At 41.3% G+C, this 24,658-nt stretch overlaps 1 protein-coding gene across 8 annotated transcripts; it reads left to right on the forward strand.

The window, feature by feature from the left end:
- Positions 1 to 522: 522 nt before the first annotated feature.
- On the forward strand, positions 523 to 22,652 carry cpdp (CPD photolyase). 8 transcript variants are annotated; one of them, XM_063045601.1, is made up of 13 exons: positions 1,552 to 1,729; positions 1,853 to 1,944; positions 2,512 to 2,840; positions 6,467 to 6,642; positions 9,936 to 10,501; positions 11,250 to 11,395; positions 13,307 to 13,489; positions 15,688 to 15,846; positions 16,512 to 16,710; positions 17,432 to 17,584; positions 18,081 to 18,202; positions 18,473 to 18,632; positions 21,313 to 22,652. In XM_063045601.1, the coding sequence occupies exons 5-13, from the start codon at positions 10,042 to 10,044 to the stop codon at positions 21,471 to 21,473; spliced, it is 1,743 nt and encodes a 580-aa protein (XP_062901671.1). In that variant the 5' UTR covers positions 1,552 to 1,729; positions 1,853 to 1,944; positions 2,512 to 2,840; positions 6,467 to 6,642; positions 9,936 to 10,041; the 3' UTR covers positions 21,474 to 22,652. The 8 variants fall into 8 exon arrangements, with proteins under 8 accessions (XP_062901672.1, XP_062901669.1, XP_062901674.1 ...); XM_063045602.1 differs by lacking the exons at positions 1,552 to 1,729; positions 2,512 to 2,840 and adding an exon at positions 523 to 600; XM_063045598.1 differs by lacking the exon at positions 2,512 to 2,840.
- Positions 22,653 to 24,658: the final 2,006 nt, after the last annotated feature.

A 24,658-nucleotide genomic window follows, 5' to 3' on the forward strand; every position in this document is an offset into this window, starting at 1 on the left:
GATGTGGGAGATCAAACATGGAGATGTGATTAGGACCAGATACTGGATGCTCAACCAAATCTGAGTTAACTGCATCCAACAAGACAGACACATTACAGTCACTGGACTTACCTCTCAGTGATGATCATGTCACTAAAAGCAACGCGACACCTGCAACAGAGAAAGCTGTCTTTGACAAGACTTCTGCCAAACCTGATGACACTCCACAGGTCCAGAGGCCCTATCCTGAAAGAAACAGAGTGCTACCCAAAAGGCTGGATCTTTAGTATAGTGAAGTTAGTTATGGGCTGTTATCTCAAAAAAAGAAAATAAAATCAGGCAAACACTACTTATGTTTATTTGAAGATGATCTGTTAACGGGAAATTGAACGTTTTGTTATACGGTTTTATGTAATAGTAATCTAAAGGGGGGGGAAGTGCAGTGTATGGATCTATTTCTTTTAGCACAGTGGCTCCCCTTAACAGCAATTATTGACTGATAACTTACCCATGCGCATTGATTTGTTGCTCTCGAGTCTACAAGTTAACTTCAACCCGACTGCAGGAATTTGTTTGATATGCTGTTGTGCCGACGCAAGAAATTCCACGGTAAATACTGAGGTCTGTATGGATTATGTTCATATGAAATGTTCTTCCTGGAGTTTGTGAGGCGCCGGTGGAACTGTTGTGTATGTAATATTTCACTATATTTGTTTGAATGTGTGTATTCTTGATCGTTTAAATAATTAATTGCGAGTTATACGTAAAAGTACGTGAATGTTACACGTCATCGCGCCAAATGTTATGCATGCACGTCGCGCTAAAAGAATAAGCACATCCCGGTTCTGTTTATTCATTCAATTAGTTCTCTGTTTTGGAGTTACAAAACATTAGCAGGAATAACTATAGGAGGCTAGCGTGTGAGTGCGGTGGAGAATTAAAGTGCGTTCCGAATGAAATGAACTGTCATACTTTACTGTAGTGACAGATCTGGACCAGGGTTGGGCACGGTTCCGGTTACCGATCTACACAGACATTGCCCATCTGCTCAGCAATGGTGGCAGGAGACAGTCAACCCAGGCCGGGACTCGGTGCGACCGGCCCGCCTTCGGTGCAGAGAGGCGAGAGACTGTGAGGCTGGAATCCGGAACAAGGCTCTGTCTGCTAGTGGAACTCAGCATCATCTGCGGGGCGAGAGGTCGACAATTCAATACGTCCCACAAATGGTGCTTCACCCCCTCGGTCATCCCCAGCAGTTAGACTGTTGGCTGTTTCCGCCTGCGGTGTGGGCGCGCCGAAATACCCAGAGGAGGCTGAGAGTTGCTGTCACTTTGTCAAAAAAACCTCCTCGATGTTCACGGCGCAGGGCTGAGAATGAATTAAAGTGGTTGAATTGCCTGTGATGATGCTCTGAGCGTGATATTTTGGCCTCTCAAAATATTTGCCTTCTGTTAGGCGTAATATGTTTATCAAACATAAGACCATTACTACATTTAAAGGTGGAAATATATGCATTATAGATCAAAGTTGCTCAGAAAAAAACGCGACCGCCCGCCCCCCCCCCCGCCCCGGAAGGACGCGACTGGGCGTGTTCATTACCCTTACATAACACTTTAGAAAGTTACACAACGTTTCGGTACTTATATAAGTGCAGCTGGCAAGTCTGATCAAAATCGGCGCTCGTGTTAAGAAGCCAGCCGTCTGTTGGTGAAGCCTTCGAGTGTGTGAAACTGAGCAGTCCAGAATCAAGGTATTGTACGGGCTGTGCTCCGATGAAGGGTTATCGGCTTGGACTGTTTCCTTTTCATTGATATTGCCTAAATCTGAGAAATTACCGCACATTGTGTAAACTGCTTTTTATGCATTCGCTCAGGATCGAGGATAACCTGCTTCCAACCCAGTTCTGAGGATCCTGCGGTACCCGTAACTGACATTTAACTGCAGCAACAGAGAGAGAATGCACAGGTAAACGCAAGAGTAGGGTTTCTAATACTGTATTGTCTTGGGTGGGCCCTTAAGTGAATGATTGCAGGACATTATCTTCCAGTTTCAGATAACGTGCGTCCCCACTATTCCTTTTCTCCCTCCGTCCTGATCAATCTAGTTCTTCCTATACCCACAGCACCATACTTCTTTCCCCTCATCCACACACTCCTCCCACTGGGGTCCCCTTCCCCCCCCCCATTATTTCCATTTGATCACCCCCACCTCCCTTCTTGATTCCATGTTCCACCTTCCTTTCCTACCAAATTCCATCATCTGAAACCCTGTGTTCTCTCCACTTGTCACCTGCCAGCCTTTGTTAGTATTTCCACTTTGCCATCTCCACCTGCCTTTTGCCTCTCTCCCCTTGGATCTACCTCTAACACTCGCCGGTTCTTGCCCCACCCCTTCCCCCTCTTTATATTGGCTATGTTCCCTCTATCGTTCAGTCTCGATGTTGGGTCTTGACCGGATATATTGACCGTCTATTTCTCTCCATGGATGCTTCCTGACCTGCTGACTTTCACCAGCTTCTCCATCCTATTGCAGACTGTGCCTCCTGCAGTCTCCTGCGTCTCCAGGACATTATTTGTTCTGAGGTGACTGAACGGCCAGCTCTTTGAGGTTTTTAGAACTGTGCCAGGACTAAATTGAGAACCTTCCTAACAAACCGCTGATTGGATAACGGAGGCACAAGAGACTGCAGATGCTGGAGTCTGGATCCGAAAGCAAACTGCTGGAGGAAGTCGGTGCATCAAGCCGCTTCGCGTCTGTGGAGGCAAAGGAATTATCAATATTTTGGATCCTGACCTTGCATCGGGAGAGTAGAGGGGAGGTAGCCAGTGTGAAGTGAGAGGGAGTCAACGATACAGGGACTGGTAGGTGATGTGGGAACAGATAAGGAAGGGATGATGGGCAGATGGAACCAGATGGGCTGGAGAAGAAGAAACGTGTGTGTGGATGATGGGCTGATGCAGATAGGAAAGGGAAAGAGAACCTGGGTGAACTGGTTTTGGGGGTGGTGGGAAGGAATACACGGGAGTGGGTTGAAATTGGAAAATCTAATGTTCATACCTGGGTTGTAGACCAGATGTGGAAAATGAGGAAGTCTAGTTTGCACTTGGCCTCACTGTGACAGCGGAGAAGGCCGAGGACAGACACATCAGTGTGGGAATGAGAAGCGGAGATGAGGTGACTGCGACAGGAAACTGAAGAAGGCCAATGCAGACACAACACAAACACTCCAAAAAATGGTCACCTAGTCTATGCTTGGTCTGTACAGCGTAGAGGAGACCACGTCGTGAGCCCCAAATGCAATAAACAGTGCACGTAGATTCCTGCCTCACCTGGAAGGGCTGTTTAGGTCCCTGGATGGTGGTGAGGGAGGTGATATGGAGATAAATGCAGCACCTCGTATAGTTTCTGGGAAAAAGTATCGGGAGACAGGAAGGGCTGGATGCTGAGGGATAAACAGATCGAGAAGTAATGGAGAGAGTGGTGCCTGCTGAAAGCAGAAAATGGGAGAGGGGGAAGATGTGACTGGTAGTGGGATAACTTTATGCTTTACATTGAATTACTCTATAACCTTAGGGATAAAGTAAAAGATTTCTAAGATGAACAACTGTGTGTGTATTATCCTCCAGAGAGACGAGTCAGAAATCTGACCCACCAAAATTGTCAAAATAAACACCTCACTTCTACAGTCTTCAGAATCAGGTTTGATATCTCCCACATATGTTGAGAAATTTGTTAACTTAGCTGCAGCGATACTATGCAATACATGATAAATATAGAAAAAATAAATGAATTACCATAAGAGTGTGTGTATATATATATATAATGGTTAAATTAAAAATAGTAGTGCAAAAACAGAAATAATAAAGAAGTGAGTTAGTGTTCATGGGTTCAATGTCCATTTAGAAATCTGATGGCAGAGGGGAAGAAGCTGTTCCTGAATCGCTGAGTGTGTGCCTTCAGGCTTCTGTACCTCCTTCCTTGCAGAATTATCAACCACTCATAAAAAGCTCTGGAACTATGAAATAATGTGAATAGTCTCGAGTTCAAGTTCAGTTTACTGACATTCAGCCGTACACATGTATACTGCCAAACAAAACAATGTTCCTGCAGACCAAAGTGCACAACAGTACATATAACTCACCTATGTAACACATAAAGTAATATTACCACTAATAAATTAATAATAAGTTGCATATACAATACAAGTTTAAAAAGTAAACGTGATGACAGTACTGGTGCTTCATACACAATGAGACCTATGTTGTGGCAGGGAGTGCAGTGGTCTTACAGGCTGGGGGAAGAAGCTATTTCCCATCGTAAATGTTCTTCTAATGCTATGTACCTCCTGCCTGGTGGTAAGGGGTCAAAGAGATTGTTGGACGGATGTGAGGAATCATTGACAATGCTTTCACAGTGCTCCTGATGAATATCTCTGTTGGGTGGAAGAGAGAGCCTGATGATCACCTCAGCAGTTGTCACAATCCTTTATAGGGACTTGTGGTCAGACGCCTTGATGGTGCTCCTGTAAAAATTGGTTAAAATGGGGGAGAGGAGCCTTGTTCACTCAGTCTCCTCAGGAAATGGAGTTGCTGCTGTGCCTTCTTGACCAAAGAAGAGGTGCTGAGGGAGTAGGTGAGATTGTCCATTATGTGCTGCCAGCTCTCTCTCCAAAGAGAGTCATGTATGTTCAATGACGAGTGGTCGGCCTGCACCTTCCTATAGTCCATTGTTAAGTTTTGTAATTCAAAACACTGAACTAATTCAAAAGAAAACAAGAGAGTCCGAAAATGTGGGTCTAACTACGTGTTTAAGTGAGGTGTGTACATATCACATGGTAGGGTGATGATGTATTTGTACATATAACCCATAATGAATTATTTAAACAAAACTATAGTTGTGCCATGGAGAGCATTCTAACAGGCTGCATCACTGTCTGGTATGGAGGGGCTACTGCACAGGACTGAAAGAAGCTGCAGAAGGTTGTAAATCTAGTCAGCTCCATCTTGGGCACTAGCCTACAAAGTACCCGGGACATCTTTAGGGACCAGTGTCTCAGAAAGGTAGCGTCCGTTATTAAGGACCTCCAGCACCCAGGGCATGCCCTTTTCTCACTGTTACCATCAGGTAGGAGGTACAGAAGCCTGAAGGCACACACTCAGTGATTCAGGAACAGCTTCTTCCCCTCTGCCATCCGATTCCTTAATGGACATTGAATCTTTGGACACTACCTCACCTTTTTCATATACAGTATTTCTGTTTTTTCACATTTTTTAATAATCTATTCAATATACGTAATTGATTTACTTGTTTATTTATTATTATGTTTTATTTTATTTATTATTTTTTTCTCCCTCTGCTAGATCATGTATTGCATTGAACTGCTGCTGCTAAGTAAACAAATTTCACATCATATGCCGGTGATAATAAACTGGATTCTGATTCAAACAAGAATGTTTAATCAAACAAAATATATAAACAAGATTATTCAAAAATATTACTGGAATATTAAATATACGACACTCCTCCCTGGTTAGCTATAAACTCCAACTCAACAGAGAATGCATCTCAACTATATACACAGTATACTATATAATGCAGATACCATACAGACATCAACAGCATAGTAAATTTTTTAATTGTCCCATTCAAGCCTGAAGATTTAATCACTGTAGAGGCTTGCTTACTCTTGTAGGATAATATCTTTCCTGACAAGGGCAGTTACACTGCTTGGCAGGTGAGACTTGTGGCTGTGAAACAATCTCAAGTTCTGGGGCCTCCTCTTTGGTGGTTGTAGGAGTTGACTCTGAGACTGCAGGAAGTGGTTCCGGTAGTGGTAGCCACCTTCCTTCTTCCTTTGTCTTCTTCACATTTGTGGATCTTGATCTTGAGAAGGTGCATTTAGTTCACTGAAGTATTTTCTTATTAATCCTTCTATTGCTCCTTTTACGATCTGATCTCCCCTCTTGGTTCATCATCTGACGAATCCTCTGTTTTCGTGTCTCCATTGACTCCTTTCTTTTTGTCCTTCCGTTCATCCAGCTGGGCTTTGGTCTTTGCATCTACTTTTACAAGCAGCTCTTTGTCTCCCACTGTCAGTTCATGCAATAACTATAATGCACACAGAGTAGATTCTGGTTCTTTATACTCACAAAATCCAAGTGTTTACAACTTTACAGAAGCAGTTTGAACTCACTCCCAGTTTAGCATCAAGCCGCATTTCACAAGTAACTGCTGGATTAACAAATCAGAAGCTTTCTCGGACACATTGCAAAAGCTTGTAGTCAGACCACTGCTTTCATCACTTTCACGCTTCCTCTGAGTAGCATGGTCCTTCCTTGGTCCAATATGCTTTCCAACTGGAGCACAGTGGTTAGCATCAACACCTGTTTGTCTTCTGTTGGGCAGTGGTTCATGGTGTTTGGCCTAGAGACAGTTGTGGCATCATCCAGTACCTCTCTTAATTTGCTTTCGGTTTGCTTCATTGCAGGGATTAAGGCTTCCAAATGATGGATGGATCTCCAATCAAGTTGTAGTTGTCAGCCAGTCATGTGCCAACAATGCTGATCCTCCTGTCTTTACCACATATAAGTTCAATGTGGCTCACTGGTTGTTGTATTTCATTGTTATGAATGTCAGTCCCACAGGAATTATCTTTTCTCCAGTGTAAGATCTTAGTTGGATATCTGCAGGCTTCAGCTTAGTATCTTTGAAATGCCCTTCAAACTCATTTTGTGGAATGACTGAAACAGTTGAACTAGCGTCTAATCCCATTTCAATTAATTTGCCGTTCACTTCTGGCCCTAAGCCATAGTGCTTGTCTGTTGTTAATTTTCACACTAAATTTCAAGGCTAGCCAGCCAGTTGTGTACTGGTATCTGCCCAGACTTCAAGGCAAGTGGTGCGGGATTCAAATCTAGCCAGTCCCTTGCACGCTTTCCATCCGCGCTGGGTTAAGCTAGCAACCCAGCTTTGTTTAAAAATAAACACAGACAAATGCTAAAAAAAAAAGGTAAGATTCCCACCTGACGTGCCACAAGGCACAGGACAACAACCACCTATCTCGAGGCTACACAGTCCTGTGTCACTCCCATCATTATCAAATTTTTCATCAACAGCGTGTAGATTAACACTCTCTTTGAAACAGCAACTTGACATTTTCTCTTCCCTGAACAGTATATTTATTTCTGTCTGCCCAACTTGCTCTTTGTATTTGTCCTACTTTGTTGCATTTTCTACAAGTTTCACCTTTAAATCTGTGTTTGTTTTATGTGGGCCTCTGCCACAACAGTATCACAATTTATTCAGTCAGGCTGGTTTCTGTTTAGACACTGCAGTTTTGTTCACACTCACTTTCATTCTTGACTGTAACTCAATTGAGTCTCTGTCTGCAGTTTCCATTGAAATAGCAATTTCAACTGCTCTTTTAAATGTGAGCCTGTGCTTCAGTTAGGAGCCATTTTTGAACACTTTCTTTTAAGATTCCACAAACTCAGCGGTCTTTCAGTGCATCATTAAGACCATTACCAAACTGACAATGCTCAGACAATTTCTTTAATTTAGTCACGTATGGTGAAATGGACTCCCCTTCCTTTTGATTCCGCTTATGAAACCTAAAGTGTTCAGCAGTCAACAATGGCTTCGGTTCTAAATGTTCCTGCATTTAACATAGCAAAGCTCATTCCTGCTGGTAGTCAATGAGGAGTCAAACTTTGAAGCAAACTGTATTCTGCAAGATTGCTCTCAGCAAAATGGGTACTCGCTTTTCATTGGCTATTTCATTTGCTTCAAAGTACTGTTCCAATAGCTCTATATACATGAGCCAATTACCTGTTGTGTAATAAAACTTGTTAATCTTTATGATGTAGCCAGTCAATTATGATTTTTAAGTGATTATTATCACTCGGTACTCACTTTGTATGAACCCGTAAATTCTTCCATTTTCTGACATTTTTCAAAAATGAACTCAATCACGTCTTCCCTCCCAAAGAACGTGCTGCACTTTTTTTTTTAACTCAACCATCTCTGCATGTGCTGTGCTGTGCTGCATTTTTACGTGACCGTCTCTGCATGTACACTGCTGTGATTTTTAAATTGACCGTCTCTGCGTGAGGTGTGCTGCGTGTTTTACTCACCATTTGTGTCTCTGCAATTTTATGAAACCCCTTCTTACCAGGCATATCTCGAAATGCAGCTCATTAACCCCTTGCTAACAGCCACCAGACTCAGCGGTGAGAAGACCACCTTTCTCAGATTCCATATGTCTAGGATCAATATGACTTGGGTTCCACCAAAACCTGGAAGTTGGAATGTCTCACCCATCCAAACCCCAATCTGTGTGAATACTGTGTACAGACTGGCCCCATGCAAGTGCTCGTTGGCAAGAAATAACAGACCGTACACTACATACAATTATAAAGAAAGTATATTTATAAATATTAACTTAACCAAACCATTATTAAAGAAGAAAGAAAAAAAGAAAAGAAAATGAAAGGGCCCATCATAACTAAAACAGTCAAAAGTGCACAGGTTGGAGCTCAAGTCTTCCAAAAAACTGATGTGTCCGATGTACTCACGGCAGCAACTCCTATTGACTGATCACCGGTAGGATTTCCCCCTTGGACTCCATTGAGTCATGCATTACTGGTGGATCGAATCCTACAGCCAGTTCTCCCTAGCTTCTTCTCTCTCCATTTCCTGCCAAAAAAGATCTCAACCCACCTCAATGTCCATCACAAAACCTCTCCACCCAGCATTTTCTAGAATCTTCTCCCATTTCCACCTTCGTGATTGGATGACACGACATTCCTAAGCATGAACATCATAACCGCTTGTCTTTAGTGGTAGCCCAAACACTACCAGCAGAACACGCTACTTCTACAGAAGGCCATTAAATGCAATACCGACAACATTAGCAGTAAAGTCTTAACCAGGGAGTTACATTTAGTTCAAATGTCTCGCTGCACTTCCATCAGGTCGGTAGCTGTCTTGAGTTTGTTTCAGAAAAATAGCTCGACACCAATGTTATGTTTAGTAACTTCAAAACAGGAAACCAGTTCAAAGGAAGATATTGGAGTCTGAAAATGAGGGTCTAACTTTGTGTTTATCTGAGCGAGGCACACACATATCACGTGGTAACATGATGACGAATGCAATTCACCTATTTATATATATAACCCATAATGAGTGCCAGATTGGTGAAAATGCTGAATTACAGAAGGATCACATTAAGTATTATCAGTACCAGATTATCGAAGGAGCCAGATTACAGGTGGTCGGATTAGTGAAGGTCGACCTGTGTGTATGTATGTATGATTCGGTTTGAACTGGATCCAGCAGTGTAGTCATGCGTCAGCAGCACGAACAACAATGGGCTGAGCACACAGCTTTGGGAAGTGCTGGTGCTCAGCATGATGGAGCTAGAGATGTTTCTGGCAACACAGCCTTTCTGTCAAGAAGTCCACGATCCAATTACAGAGAGAGTGTTGAGACCCAGTGAGGACAGTTTACCCCACCAGCTTCTGAGGGATGATCATATTAAATGCTGACTCCTACCCTTTATTCATATTAATCTTTTCTTTTCTAAAAGTTGAGACTGGAGCTTCCTAAGTTTCAAATATATTCTCTTGAAAGAAGTACAAGTTAGCCATAAACTCTGCCCGACATGCAACATTCTTAAACTTTCATTTATGTCCATAACTGATGAAATTTGCAACTATTTTCAGGCAAATTTAAAATAAGTGGATTTTATCCACTTTTAGCTTTTAAACTGTTGGACTCAAGCATCAGACATAATAGCTCAGTTGATAGTTTTTGGCTGCAGATAAAATGCATGTTTGAATCTGTCAAAAAATATATTGTAAGGCTCACCAAATGTGGGAATCCCATGGTATTGTTAAATATAAATGGACATAAACCTCCTTCAAAAATTATTTCCTGCTTTTTTTTTCTGTTTGCAGGTGGTTTGGTGAAGCTTGCAAGTCGTTGTGCTGTGGCCATTCTATAACTCATTTCTCCAGACCTTTGTTTTTTCCTTTGTCGCTGAGCATCAAATATTGAACCGAAATGTCTTCAAAAGGCAAAAGGCCGTCCAAGAAGTCTGTAGATGAAATGAAAGGTTTTGACCATGAGCAGAAGAATGAAGAATCAAATGAAAAAGCAATAGAATTTCCTACCTCTTCCAAGACCCTGATGGAACCCAATCACGGTGATTTAAGTGAGAAAGAGAAACTAAATGACCCTGCTAGGAGAAAGAGAATAGGGAAAAATTGTGAGCCAGGGCAAATTCAGAAAGAATTGTCCTACCCTTACAAAAATAAAAGTAGAAAAGTTGAAGATCAAATATCTTCCCCAGCAAGGGAAAACATGTTAGAAAGCATTAAAAAGTCACGTTTGTCCACTGCAATATCGGTTGAAGAATTTAGTTATAACAAAAATCGTGTCCGTCTTCTTTCCAAAGCCGACAGGATCCAGGATAACTGTCAAGGAATTTCCTACTGGATGTCACGAGACCAGCGAGTGCAAGGTAAGTCTGTATATGTCAAAGGAGGCAACAAGTTCAAGTTCAGTTTATTGTCATTCAGCCGTACACATGTATATGGCCAAATGAGACAACATTCTTACTGACTAAGGTACTCAACACAATACATATAACTCACACACATAACACATAAAGTAATATTACCACAACTAAATTAACAAATACTAAGGTGCATATACGATACAAGTTAAAAAGTAAACAGTATAATGCTACTGGCGCTTCATACATGATGAACCTGGGTGCTGGTAGGGAGTTCAGTAGTCTTACAGCTTGGGAGATACATATACAAGTGTATATATTCCATAATGCTATATTGTAACTTCACCATGTACAGTGATTTTAAGAAACAGTCAAATACAAGTTTATTGTCATACGCACAATTACACATATGCCTGAGAAACTTACAGGCAGCGACAACACAAGAAATGCAACATTCACTAGAAAACTTTCACATACGATGAAGAGCAAGTTTAGTATTTCTATTTACTGTGAAAGCCTGTGAGAGAACAAGCTTGTCTCCTTCTGCATAAAGTGGTGTTGAAATTAATTTAACCTGCCGTTCAGTTGCAGCTATATTGAGGTACCCAAATATGGAAAGGGTATTTCTATGTCAAATTGTTATATTTCTTTTCTATTATATTGTATCAACAGCAATACTTCGGCATTATTGTGCAATCTGATCATCTATCTGCTATATCTTGTTGACAAATTATGATTAATTTTATTCTCACAGATAACTGGGCTTTCTTGTATGCACAGTTGCTTGCTCTTGAGCATAAACACCCAATTCATGTCGTCTTCTGCTTGGTCCCCAAGTGCCCAGATGCCACCATCCGCCAATTTGGTTTCATGCTGAAAGGACTTCAGGAAGTTGCTGAGGTAAATAGTTTAGAGTTTTCCATGTTCAGGAAGTTGCCGAGGTAAATACTTCAGAGTTTTCCATGTTCAGTAAAGTATTGTACTGCATCTCTCAGATCTCAAGAAATTTCGAGACTAAAAGGGCTACAGGATACAAATAATGATTTCAAGCAGATTGTGCTCCTACCTTGGGTTTATGCAGTGAGTCTTAAAGCATGAGGGTGGCAAGGATGTGGAGTTTTCTCCAATGGAACGCACCAGCAAGGCATGTCTTTCAGGGGAAAATAAAGAAGAAATGGATAAAGGTTACGCAAAGCAGAAATAGAAAACTGGTAGGAGGCTTGATTGCTTAGGGTAACTGTTTATGCTAAATAGCCAGATTCTGTTGTGTGTACTTTCTGCAATTCATTCTATTTATTCCCCTTGCCAGTAATAAAGGCGCTAGTTAAAGGTGTTGGTATTGCGTTTTATGAGACTTAGCAGAGAAATGCTCAACACCTTCCTATTAAGAAGTACCTCACCGTAAAAGATGATTTGCTTCCTCTCCCGTTCTATGGCTTCTGAGGTGGGGTGTTAAGGATACAGTGGGAGCGTCGACATATGCCACAGCAGGGAAAGGAAGTGTTTGATAAGTCAGATGATGTGCTCCTTCCATCATTTTCACCACAGTGTTCCGTGCCTTTCCACTTATTACTCCGCTCTGAGTGGTCACAGGCCCGGGATTCCCACGTTCGTTACACTTTTTCAAAGAGGCTTTGACAATATTCTGTATGCATTCTCTGTGCTCCTAAAAAGTATGCGTTGATGAAGCTCAGAGTAAAATGCATATTTGACAATCTAGCATCAGGCATACAGAGCATATGATCTGCTTGTTGGAAGTTGTTGAGTGTTGTTAGAGCCCTGATGGTGCGTATATTGGCCTGGTTTGCTTACACTGTCAGTAATCAGTTACCCAAGCCTTGCATTAATCTTCTAGACATTCTCATCAGGGTGGTCTCTCATCACGTGGAGAGTCCCTTCATTGGTGTCAATTGCAGCAGATGTCAGGGCAGTCTGGATATCAAACGTCCAAGTCAAAGTTCAAATTAAACTTATTATTAAAGCATGTATCACCATAAATAAGTAAATAAATAATGCTGAGAACATGAATTGTAGAGTCCTTGAAAGTGAGTTCATAGGTTGTGGGATCGGTTCAGATATTGTGGATATTCTGCGGTTCCTTTTGGATGGGACCCATCAGGTTGTCTGTGAGATCCTACTTGCGAAGAGCTTTCTTTGCTGAGTCATTAAGACCTTCATATTTATTGCAGCAACATTTCTATTGCCTTACTGGACAGGTCCATGGAGGGGAGAGAAACGCTATAGTTATTTAACATTTATAGATAACCACAAGCAATTGTTCAGCTTCTTTATTGCAATTTGATTTTGATGTTCTCAAGAACCAGTAAGAGACAGCTGTTTAGTGTTGGACTCTAGATTCACATTAGCATGGGGTGTGGAGACAAATTTTCTTCCTTCAAACATTATCATAGAGCTTAGAAAAATAGAGGGCTAGGTGGTAGGGAAACTCTAGGTAGTCTCTAGAGTAAGTTACATGGTCAGCACAACATTGTGGGCTAAAGGGCCTGTATTGTTCTGTAGATTTCTATGTTCAATATTCTATTATCAACCACTTGTTGTTTGGCAACATAGTAGCTTTCTGAACCATTTCTGTTTTCCAGTGAGGATTTTTTGGAATTGAAGGTGTAAGCAATGGGAGTAACTTCTTCCTATCATTATATTTTAAAATGAAAACAGAGAACAGCCTGAGAGCAGAAAGAGGAGACAAATAGATGTCACCCAGCTACCATCAACCGTCTGATGGAATTGAACAGGCAGAGTGTGAACTGGTGGGTTTTTTTAACTGAATATGTATTGAATATTACCTTGCAGGAGTGTCAGATGCTGAATATTGCTTTCCATCTGCTGACTGGTTTTCCTAAAGATGTGCTGCCGGCGTTTGTCAAAGAACACAACATCGGTGCAGTGGTTGTAGACTTCTCACCATTACGCCTCTCTCTGCAGTGGATCGAGGAAGTGAAAAATAAATTACCAAAAGATCTGCTATTTGTCCAGGTACGTGTTGAATGTGTTGGGGTTCAACCCAGAAAAGTGTGCTGTAATGTTTTAGTATTACCTGCCTTTCATTTGAGTGTTTATCATGTTCTGAAAAATGCCCTAAAATGAAAGTTATGTTCTCTTGTATAATCCTCCAGTCATTTTTCTACAACATTTCTGCTGCCTTCTTGAGCATTTTACTCCAGCTGTTCACCAACATGTGCTTAAATAGTTAAACTGACCTTTTTGTGTAGCACGCACAAAGTTCTGGAGGAACTCGGCAAGTCGGGATAAGAAGGTGGGAGGAGGGGGAAGAGTACAAGCCGGCAGGTGATAAGTGTAACCAGATGAGGGGGAAGGTGGGGAGGGACGATGACGTGAGAAGTTGGTAACGGAAGTGGAAGAGGTAAAGGGCTGAAGAAGAAGGAATCTAATATGAGATGGCAGAGGATCATGAAAGAAAGGGGAAGGAGGAAGGGAACCAGAGGGAAGTGATGGGCATGTGAGGAGAGGAGAAGGGGTCAGGGGGTAACCAAAATGGGGAAAGAGAAAAGAATAATCAATGTTCATGCCATCAGGTTGGAGGAGTTCTATTTTCTTTCTTCATCCCCCCCCCTTCCCCCACCTTCCTTCCCCCCTCACCTGGTACCTGGTCTCACCTATCATCTGCCAGCTTGTGTTCCTTCCCCTCCTCCCACCTTCTTATTCTGGCATCTTCCTTCTTCCTTTCCAGGCCTGATGAAGGGTCTCAGCTCGAAAAGTCAGCTGTTTATTTCCCTCCATAGATGCTGTCTGACTTGCTGAGTCCCTCCAACATTTTGTGTGTGTTGGTAAGGTTTCCAGCAACTGCACTCATCTTCCTTTTGATACAGGACGGCTCGCAACCCCTGATTGCAGCCATCAATGTGGAGAATAAATGGTTGTGCGATGTCTGGGAATCCCAGCACAGATGGATGTACTCAGCAGTCAGGCAACTTCTCCAAAGTTTCTTGATGTGTCTCTGTCCAAGTGATTGGTTTGCAAGAGGGCACACAGTTCCTCTTCTTACTTGTCTTTCTGATACTACCTCTACTGGTCACTGTCATCTCTGCTTTTTAACATGTCACAGAGGGGCGTCACAATTTGAGAGAGATCTTTAGCGTACTGCCAACAGTAACTCAATAGACCCATAATCTTTCTCAGTTCTCTCACTGTGCCTGGCCTCTTCTCTTTTAGTGCTGTTGCTGTTACCGTGTACACAGGATCCATCCAATTTCCTCCAAGCCAATGTCCAGGACTGACCAACAGTTACCAGAAACATTTGGTTGAAGTTATTGCTGTACAAGGGGGTCAAACCAGTTACTGTGAGCAAAGGTTCACCTACTTTTTCCAACAAATACATGTAATATTGGGTAATTTTTCTCAAAAAAAAAATTAACAAGTACAAATTTTTTTGTGTTATTTATTTAATTGTGTTTTCTTTATCTAATTTTAGGACTTACATGATCACATTTAGGTCATATTTATGCAGAAATAGAGAAAATTCTACAGGGTTCACAAACTTTCTAGCACCGCTGTACTAAGCCAAATCCCCTATGTTTTGTAGGATTTTCTGCTCACAGGTCGTAATGCAGCCGGTCAGCACACTTTCAAGCACACATCTATAGAAGCTTGTCAAGGTTTCTGATGACATGCCAAACCTCCACAGACTCCTAAGGAAGTAGAGGCGCTGTCGTGCTTTCTTTGCATCTACACTTATATGAATCCAATCCTGATTCTGATTTATTATTTGAACTGGATTTTTAACTACCTTGTATCCTTTCCTCATAGTTTAGGTGCTTTAATTTAAGCATCAGATTGTATGTTCTTCACTGCAGCACTTCCAATACCTGGATAATCCTTACTGGAGCAGGCACTGTGCTCCATCCAGCTCTGGTAATATAGCTGCCTGATTTGTGATACATATCCCAAGAGTCAGTTGACTTTATGCAGCATTGCAGTACATTTCCTTCTATTATTCTTATTCATAGATTCAATTTATAAATATTGTTGAATAACAAAGTCTGTACTGCTCTAAAGATTTTGATTCTAGAGAGCCGAGGATCTATTTTCACTTTATTTCACAATGAAAAGTGATTAAATTATACCTAGGAACATTTCACAATTAAGATGGTTAATGCAGAAATGCTTTGCTTACCCTTATTGTAATATCCAGATGTTTTATTTGCAATGTTTAGGTGGATGCTCACAATATTGTACCTTGCTGGGTAGCTTCAAATAAACAAGAGTACAGTGCCAGAACAATCAGAGGGAAAATTCATGACAAGCTCCCACAGTTCCTGACCGATTTTCCTCCAGTTATCCGACATCCTTATAACTCTCCTCAGAAGGTCCAGGTTAGTATCATAGAATGATTCATCCAGAACCTTATCGACTTAGTTTAACATTACAAAGTATACGCTAATGGCTTAATTCTTCAAAAGGAATGGTGTTCATATGAGGAAGCTTTGTACAGATTTATACCTACTGTTGTCAGAGGGACCAGTACTGAGTTTCTGCATAGATATCAGTAAATTGGTCTTCACTGAAAACTAATAAACAATTGCTTCCTTTTTGTTAAAGATTTAAAATTGCTGGCTGATTATTTCTTGTAATGGCCATCTGCAAATCCTTCAACCTTGATCAAACTACATTTGGATTTCTACAATTTTTCCTTGGGCTAAGAGCACAGTTGTTCATTGACAACATAAAACTCATTTTGAGAATGGAATTCTTTTTCATGCCAATGACTACCAGGCAAGAATTGTAGCACTTCTGATCAGATGTTGCTATAAGATCATTGAAATTTTTCCTTTTCAACTGACAAAAAATTAGTTTTCTGATTCTAATGCAAGTTTAAGTCTAGATTTATAATCTTCATGAAAGAAACAATGATTTGTTATCTACTCATTTGCATCCGATTTCCTGTTGTTTAACAAGGATTATAGAATTACAATATCTGTCATTTGTGTAGTGGGTTTATTTGATCTCTCTTACTTGAGTCATCTGATTATCATTCTAGATCATTGACTGGGATGCAGTCTGCGCAAACTTTCAAGTGGATCGCACAGTTCAGCAAGTTGACTGGGCAAAAGCAGGAACTACAGCAGGTCTAACAAAGCTAGAGTCATTCATTAAGGGAAACCTGAAGCACTTCGGTACAGACAGAAACAACCCAAACAAGGCCGCCTTAAGTAATATGTCACCATGGTTTCACTTTGGTGAGTGTCTTTGAAGCATTTAAGATCAGGAATTCAGGACCACGCAGATGTTTCTGGAAATACTGTAATACTGTATGGAGCTCAGAAGATACACAGACATTGCAATGGAAGAGAACTTAAGGCGTTATTGTGAAATTTTGTCATTAAGTAAATCCTACAAAATTGACACAATTAGAGATATTCATATTTAAACTGTATTTGAAATATGAACCACTTTTATTTTCATAGTGAGTATATTCATAATATTTGATCAATAAAAAGAATAATAGTAAAATATCACAGTAATGTATCATACATGGCATGATTTGTAAGACTGTTGGAGCCAAAACCCCAAGGAGGCACATCTTGATGAGACATATATTGAAAGAGGTGTTGCATTAATGGAACACAGTGACTGGTCCGCAGATGGAATTTACGGTTAGTTAGGATTAGAACCATGAGAGGGATGTAATGTGGATTTTTATAGCTTATGCCAAGACTGAGAAGCTGTTACGAATTATGACTTTATTTAAAAGGGAGTTGAATAAAACTATAGGAGGAATAGACACAGGAAAAAGGGAAAGAATTCTGATGCTTTATACCATCAAATTTATTTGCACTGATAGAGATTAACTGCATAGAATAGTCTTCAGTGATTCTGTCAAAGTTTTGCCTTTAGCCTAATTTACAATTAGGTAGTTCTGAACTTGTGTCTCCATTGAATCCTGTTCTCCTTTTACAGGTCAAGTTTCAGTTCAGCGGGCAGTCCTTGAGATAAAGAAGTTCCGCAACAAGTTTAAAGAGAGTGTAGACAGCTACATTGAAGAAGCTGTGGTACGGCGGGAGCTGGCAGACAACTTTTGCTTTTATAATAAAATGTATGACCAGTGTGGAGGTGAGGCTGATGTTGCTACATTTCAGCTTGGGTTGAGCATCAAAAAATTAAGTGCTTGCATTACCCTGGCAGTTTTTGACATTTAAATCTTAAATTAAAACTGTTAATTGAATTCAGTTTTAGTTGAATATCTGTATTCTGCCAATCTGTGGAATCATTTTTATTTTGATTTTCTTGTCAGCATTATATGCTGCTGACAAAATGAGTAAGTATTAAGTTCCCAGTCCACCCCATGTAGTAACTTGATTGCATCTCTCCAAATTAATCACACTATGTTTTATGCCAGTAAATGTACTTTAAAATGCATCTCTTTTGCTCTATTTAATCTCTTCGACTTTGGAACTATTAAAAGTTTGGGAAAGCAATCATTTTTCATCTCTGATAAATGATTTTCCAAACATAAAGGACCACAAAACTGAAAATGAACTTTGGAACAGCAGTTTTTATCTTGACCACGCCCAACCTTAATTTTTTACTTGAATTATTTGCTTCTCAGGTGCCTCAGAGTGGGCACAGAAAACTCTGAAATTGCACAGTAGTGACAAGCGGCCGTACCTTTACACCCTAAAACAGCTGGAGGATGGGGAAACACACGATACCTTGTGGAATGCTGCACAGGTAAACAGATACACTTTGTTCCACAGCTTTACGTTTTGGGCACGGATGCACGTCAGTGAGTTCTGAGAATCTGAAATAGCCATAAGCGTACATTTTCCGATGTTTTACTGAAGTCAGATTTTTGAGGATGCTCACAATGTGAAAAGCCGTTCGGCTCATCCTGATTAATTCATACAGAATGAATACACGCTCCTTTTTTCCTGTACTTGCCACCATCTTGCTGGGATTTGTTTCCCCGTGGATTTTAGCTGCAACGTCTGTTTTCTGTAGCTTCAGATGGTCTATGAAGGGAAAATGCACGGTTTTTTACGAATGTATTGGGCTAAGAAGATCTTGGAGTGGACCTCTTCACCTGAGGAAGCACTGACGTTCGCCATCTATCTGAACGATCGTTACCAACTTGATGGATCAGATCCAAACGGATATGTGGGTGAGCTCAAAACTGGCATGCATTATCTAATAAGTGATACCTAGAACCGTGTACAAAGTCTGCAGTGTATGAGTGGATGATTTTGTAGCTCTTTCCTTGCCATTTGCTAGAAGCAAATAAAATCAAGAGCGAGTGATATAGTAATGCAGCACAGATACCTGCCTGTCAGCCCATCGAGTACATGCTGACCACCATGCCCGTGCAGTGGTTTCCTGCATTTGGCCCATATCCATCTGAACCCACCTCTCCAACTGCTTCTGAAATGATACACTAGCAGGTCATTGCATCTGCTCATACCCTCTTTATGAACCAATTGCCTTCAGATCCCTTTTAAATCTTTCTCCTCTCACCTTGCCCCTAACTTTGGACTCACTGCCCCAGAGAAAAGACTACTACAGTGCTTATTATCCATGCCTCTTATAACTTTAAACACTGTCCCTGATTGTCCTACGTTCCAAGTGATAAGGACCTAACCTTGTCACTCCTTATAACTAACTCAAGGTCTCCTTCCAGTCAACATCCTTGAAATCTTGTCTGTGCTCTTTCCAGTTTAACCATGTCTTCCCTATAACAGGGTGACAAAAGCTGTACACGGCAATCCAAATGTAGCCTCGCTGACAATTTATCCAATGGCAACAGAATATCCCAGTGCTCTGACTGATGAGGGCCAGCCTGCTTAATACCATTTCACCACCCTGTCTAGCTCTGATGCCACTTCCAACAAACTATGCATTTGTACTCCTAAGGACCCCTGTTCGACTACACACCCTAGTGTCCAACCATTCTTAGTATAGGTCCTCTACTGGATTCACTTTTCAATATCACAGATATCTGTATTGAAATCCATTCTTCCACACCTCCGCTCACTTCCCTAACCAATTAAAATCAAGATCCCACTGTAATCTATGCTAACTTTTTTTCACTACTAACAACACCTGCTAATTTTGTGTCATCCATAATTCTACTAATCAAGCCTTGTGCAAATTGCATTCTAATCACTTGTCAGTCAGTCAGTGGGTGCCGTCCCGAATCTATGCACCTCCATCTTCTTCGATCTTGCGACAGCACCGAGTACAGCCTCTCCTCCAGTTTGTTCTCGCTGGCCGTCTTAGCACCGCCCGCTGCCGCCCCCGCCGAACTCGAGCCCGAGGCCGTGTCGGCCTCTAGCCACGGCCACTTCTTCAAGCTCGGCCCTTCCTTAGGCGGAGGCCGTGGGCAGGTCCAGGCACACGGTGCAGCACCCAAGTTCATCATATCTCTTCTAACTAGGTGCATAGCATACAATTCGTAGATACGTGGTGAGGGTTTAATCTCTTCCTTGGAAGATGGCCGTTGGCTCACAAGGAGCTCATCTACCCTTTGTCAAGTCTTGTTTATCTTTAGCCCCGCCGGGTGGCCTCACCCCCTCCTCACCAGACTGAGTCCGGTGGGGGAGCCGGCCCAAGTCGCCGACCATTCGACCACGGCCCCCTCGTTATTAATAACAAGGATCCCAACACCAACCCCTGTGGCATACCCACCAGTCACCAGTCAACCTCCATTCCAGAGTATCTCATCTTTGGAAAGATTTGCTGCCAGATGTCCAGAAACGGACAGTGAAAAGACAGAAAAAAACAAAGGCAGTGGCTTTTAACAGTTTTTCAATTTTATCTCATTTTTAAAAGCACCGATGCTTTTACTGTCCAGAATTGGCATGAGGAGGACACAGAGTGGTCTCAAAATATTAGCAAGATCAAGGGAATGGGAGAGAAGGTGTATACCATCCCCATACTTGTGCTAACGTTGCAGCCAACTTGAGTTAAAATTTGTTGGTACATTATTTTGTCGTAGCAAGGAAACCGTCTCTTCACTCCAACCCTCCACACTGACCAGGCTGCCCCCTGACCATTTTTACCTTTTGTGGAAAAGAGGAACTAAGGAATTCAAGTCTTGTTCTTTTATTGGAACTATGAAGGACTGCACAAATAACCAGGAGGTGCCACTTTGGAATGATCTATGTTGCCCCTCCAGATCCCTCAAAGCAAAAGACTCAATTTTAATCTAGTCCTGAAGAAGGGTCTCAGCCCAAACTTCAACTGTTTGTTCATTCTGTAGATGCTGTCTGACCTGCCAAGTTCCTCCGGCATTTTGTGTATTTTACTTTGGATTTCCAGCATCTGCAAAATGTCTTGTGTTCTCAATTTGAATTTATTCATTTATTGAATGTAGTCAGCCTTGATGGCCCGACATTTACTGGCAAATCCAAGAAATGACCAAAATGCGATACCGTCATCCACTATTTCATTTTCACATATAGTAACAACAGGAGAAGCTGTTGTAAAATGATCCTGAAAGTTAGTGTCAACACACTACACTTCTATTATGCTATCAGACATTAGAAGAATATGTTACCTGGGCACAATTACAATCATTTGCCAAAAGGACAGCTAGACTTCATGAGGTTAATTTTACAAGGAGCATTTATTCAAACATTCCATTTAAGGTTTGGGCTGACTGAAATTTAAAGATACCTTGAAACTTTCAATGGTGAAATTAGGAAGCACTTCTCCATTCAAATGTTAATATAAAAAATATATGGCTTTCAAAGCGACTTGTGTTATTGTTTTCCTTCAGCAGCACTTAATGTGTTAAATCTATGTTTCCTATATCTAATTACCATACTTAACACTTTGCTCCACAGGCTGTATGTGGTCAATCTGTGGAATCCATGACCAAGGCTGGGCAGAGCGACCAATCTTTGGCAAAATTCGTTACATGAATTTTAATGGATGCAAGAGAAAATTTGATGTTGTCCAATATCAGCAGAAATACAACCGCAAGAAGTTCACAAAAACAATTTAAGATCAATGTTTGCTTTTATAATTGTGTAACCTGATTTTAAGTGCCTTATCACTTATTGCATTCCACCTCTTCCATAGTCCTAAGCTCCATTTTCCTCTTGAAATGTCACCACCTTCCTTTCCTCTTTAACAGAGGCCTTTTATGTGGCCTTTTGTCATCTGCTCTGGCATTCCATACTCCCATGAAGAGCCTTAGTATGTTTTACTAGATATGATCTACAGCATAATTACAAGTTGCTGAGTCTCAGGAAGATTTATTTTCTTTAGTTGAATGAAATTGAGGCATAAGAATGGTCAGCAGAATAATATTAGGCAGTGTGTAATAAGATTTAGAGAGATGGAATGTGAAGCTCCAGGAAAGCCTCGACTCTTTATTAATTTCCATAGATGCTGCCTGGCCTGCAGAATTCTGTGTGTGCTGCTCTAGATTTCCAGCATCTCTTGTGTTATTGATCCACTGAGTCTCTTGTCTATCCTGCCTTTTATTTCTTTAAAGAATCCCAACAGATTTGTCAGGCAGGGTTTCCCCTTAAGGAAACAATGCTGACATCAGCCTATTTAATTGTGTGCCCTCTGGTACCACAAAACCTTATCCTTAAGAATGGACTCTACCATCTTGCCAACCACCGAAGTCAGGATAACAGGCTTTTTGCCTCCCTCCCTTAAAGAGTGGAGTGACATTGACAATTCTCCTGTCCTTCAGAACCATTCCAGAATTTAGTGGTTCTTGAAGACCACTACAAATGCCTCCATAATTTCTTCAGCCACCTCTTTTGGAACCCTGGGATGTACACCAAATGGTCCAGGTGACTTATCAACTTTCAGACCTTTTAACTACAAGCACATTCTCATTAGTAATAGTGACTACACTCACTTCTGCCCCCTGACCTCTCCGATTTCTGGCATGCCACTGGTGTCTCCAGAGTGTAGGTTCGTGTATCGGTTCTCTATCTGCTTTGTATTCGGTGTTGTGCCTTTATTATGGTATCTATTCACATGAGTGGGGATGGTGTGGTAAAAGTAAAGGGAATAAATTACGTACTTTTGCTTATTTCATTGAGCTTGGGACCGGTGGAGGCCATATAATTTGATGACCACTCAGATATCGCAGACATAATGCTCAGTAATGGTTAACTGTATGCTTGCTAATTGCTAATAAAGGACCAAATAAAAGGTTCAACTTTTGGAGGAATGATTGGAGCTGTGGACATGTCACGCAAGTATAATGGTCCCTACAGTTGCAGGCAAGTGAAAGTTGATTTGTTTTGGTTTTGGATTAAATTTGCTGCTAATTTCTGTCAGCAAAAGTTTTCAACAGTGATAGCAAATGAACATTAGCATTCAGGTGTGTCCCTGCAATTAGGAGCACCACAGCCTGGAGCAGCTTGTGGCAAGTAATGATCTTTTGTTGAATCATGCTGTGTGCATGGGTTTGAAACACAGTTTTCAATGGCCATCATTGCCATGTCCAACTGGATTGGTCTGGAAAGCTGTGTGTTTGGCTGCAGAATTCAACCCTTGCTTCTGTTGAAAAGCTGAAGAATTGAATTGCTTCCATTGTTGAAAAGCTGAATTGAAACTGCCGTTGTTTTGTTGGTTTGCACACTTGGAAGACAAAGTGAGTTTAGCTGGAAGCAATAAATTGAAATCAAGACCAAGCAAGAAAATAAACAAACAAGCAATGTTGAAGGTTAGTTTGTTAGAGGAAATGAAAGTTTTTACAAAGCCAAAGAACAGGCTGTGGCTACATAAAAAGCTGAAGACAGTGGGTCTAAGGTAAGTGCAGCACGTTCTGTTCCTAGCAGAATGACCCGTGTGTCTAGTACCACATCAGTATGCATTAAAACGGAGGCTGATTTAGCTGAGTTATTCGTAAGACCACGGATATTGAGGGATAAGCACACCTTGAGGAAAAGGTGGAACAGCTTCAGAGAAAAGTGAAACATTTTAGAAGAACATGAGCAATTTCGAAGAAAAATGGAGCAGCTTGAATTGCAGCCATGATGGCCAGAGTTAAAGTTCTAAGTGCCGTTGGTGCTAAATGTGCTCCAGCAGGGCAATTCCATGGTGGGAGTTCCTATGTTAACATAGAACAGAGAAAATCCAGCATGCACGATATCAATGTGGATACATTTGAGGAAAAAATGTCAATGAGCCACAAGTTTGAACCCCCCTCTCAGCCTACTCCAAGGAGGCACTCTGAACCTATGCCATATCCAATAGTACGAGGTGTTTGTGAGGACATTGATTTACAGTATGCAGATACTCATGTTTCAAATGATAAAGGTCTAAATGCCACACTGGAGGACATAAGAAACAAAAGGAAATAACAAGCACAGTGATACACCAACAATGCTTGCATCTCTGCTTAAAAGAGGGATTCAAATCTTTAATGGCGATCCATTGCAATATTGTTCATTTCTGAGGGCTTTCAAGAATAGCACTGAAGGCAAGATTGAAGATATTGGTGACCATCTCTATTTTCTCTAATAGTTCACTGAATTTACCCTAGAGAGCTTGTCAAAAGTTGCCAGCAGAGTGTAGAGGTAGTTAATAGAGTTATTCCTTTACCACTCAGTTAGCCACTCCCACATGGCAGGAGTTCACATACTGTACAAACAGGGTTGTCAATAAAGTTCTGTTGAGTATCCTGCATGCTGGTGTCCTGGTGTGCTCTGCACCATCCCTCAATAATGAACACAATATGGTGTCAGAAGTAGTTGATCGTTAATGAATTGATGCTACAGACCAAGTAAGATTTCCAACAAGAAGGAATTTACAATAAGACTTCTTGTTCACATGTATCTATGAAAAATTTCCAGAGGCATCAACCTAATATGTCTATGCTAGTTTGCTAAATGTATGCACCATGAAGCATGAGCTGAGAAAGGGCCAGGGCTGCTGGGCAACACCTTCAAACTACACCCATAAATGGCTACATTGTAATAATCTGTGGGCCACTAGCCTGGGGAAGTCCACAGAGACACAAACACAGCAGAGAAGTCAGTCAAACTCTCAGGGAGAGAAAAGAAGATTTTTGTAGTCCAAATAAATAAACAAATAAACAGGAAGAGCATCAAGTAAACACACTGATGCACACTGCATGGGTGGATTAGGACTGACAGATGGTCAGAAAAGGGAGTATAAAACAGTGCAGGACAAATTCAAATAATATTTCACAGGAAA

This window comes from Mobula hypostoma, chromosome 4 (genome assembly GCF_963921235.1).
Source record: "Mobula hypostoma chromosome 4, sMobHyp1.1, whole genome shotgun sequence".
Classification (NCBI taxonomy): domain Eukaryota; kingdom Metazoa; phylum Chordata; class Chondrichthyes; order Myliobatiformes; family Myliobatidae; genus Mobula; species Mobula hypostoma.

Bases quoted from the DNA above. Each gene is read 5' to 3' on its own strand.
- cpdp (XM_063045602.1), top strand. From the start codon at position 10,042: ATGTCTTCAAAAGGCAAAAGGCCGTCCAAGAAGTCTGTAGATGAAATG. The intron at 11,396-13,306 runs GTAAATAGTTTA...ATTACCTTGCAG, and splicing joins GACTTCAGGAAGTTGCTGAG to GAGTGTCAGATGCTGAATAT. The intron at 13,490-15,687 runs GTACGTGTTGAA...TGCAATGTTTAG, and splicing joins AAGATCTGCTATTTGTCCAG to GTGGATGCTCACAATATTGT.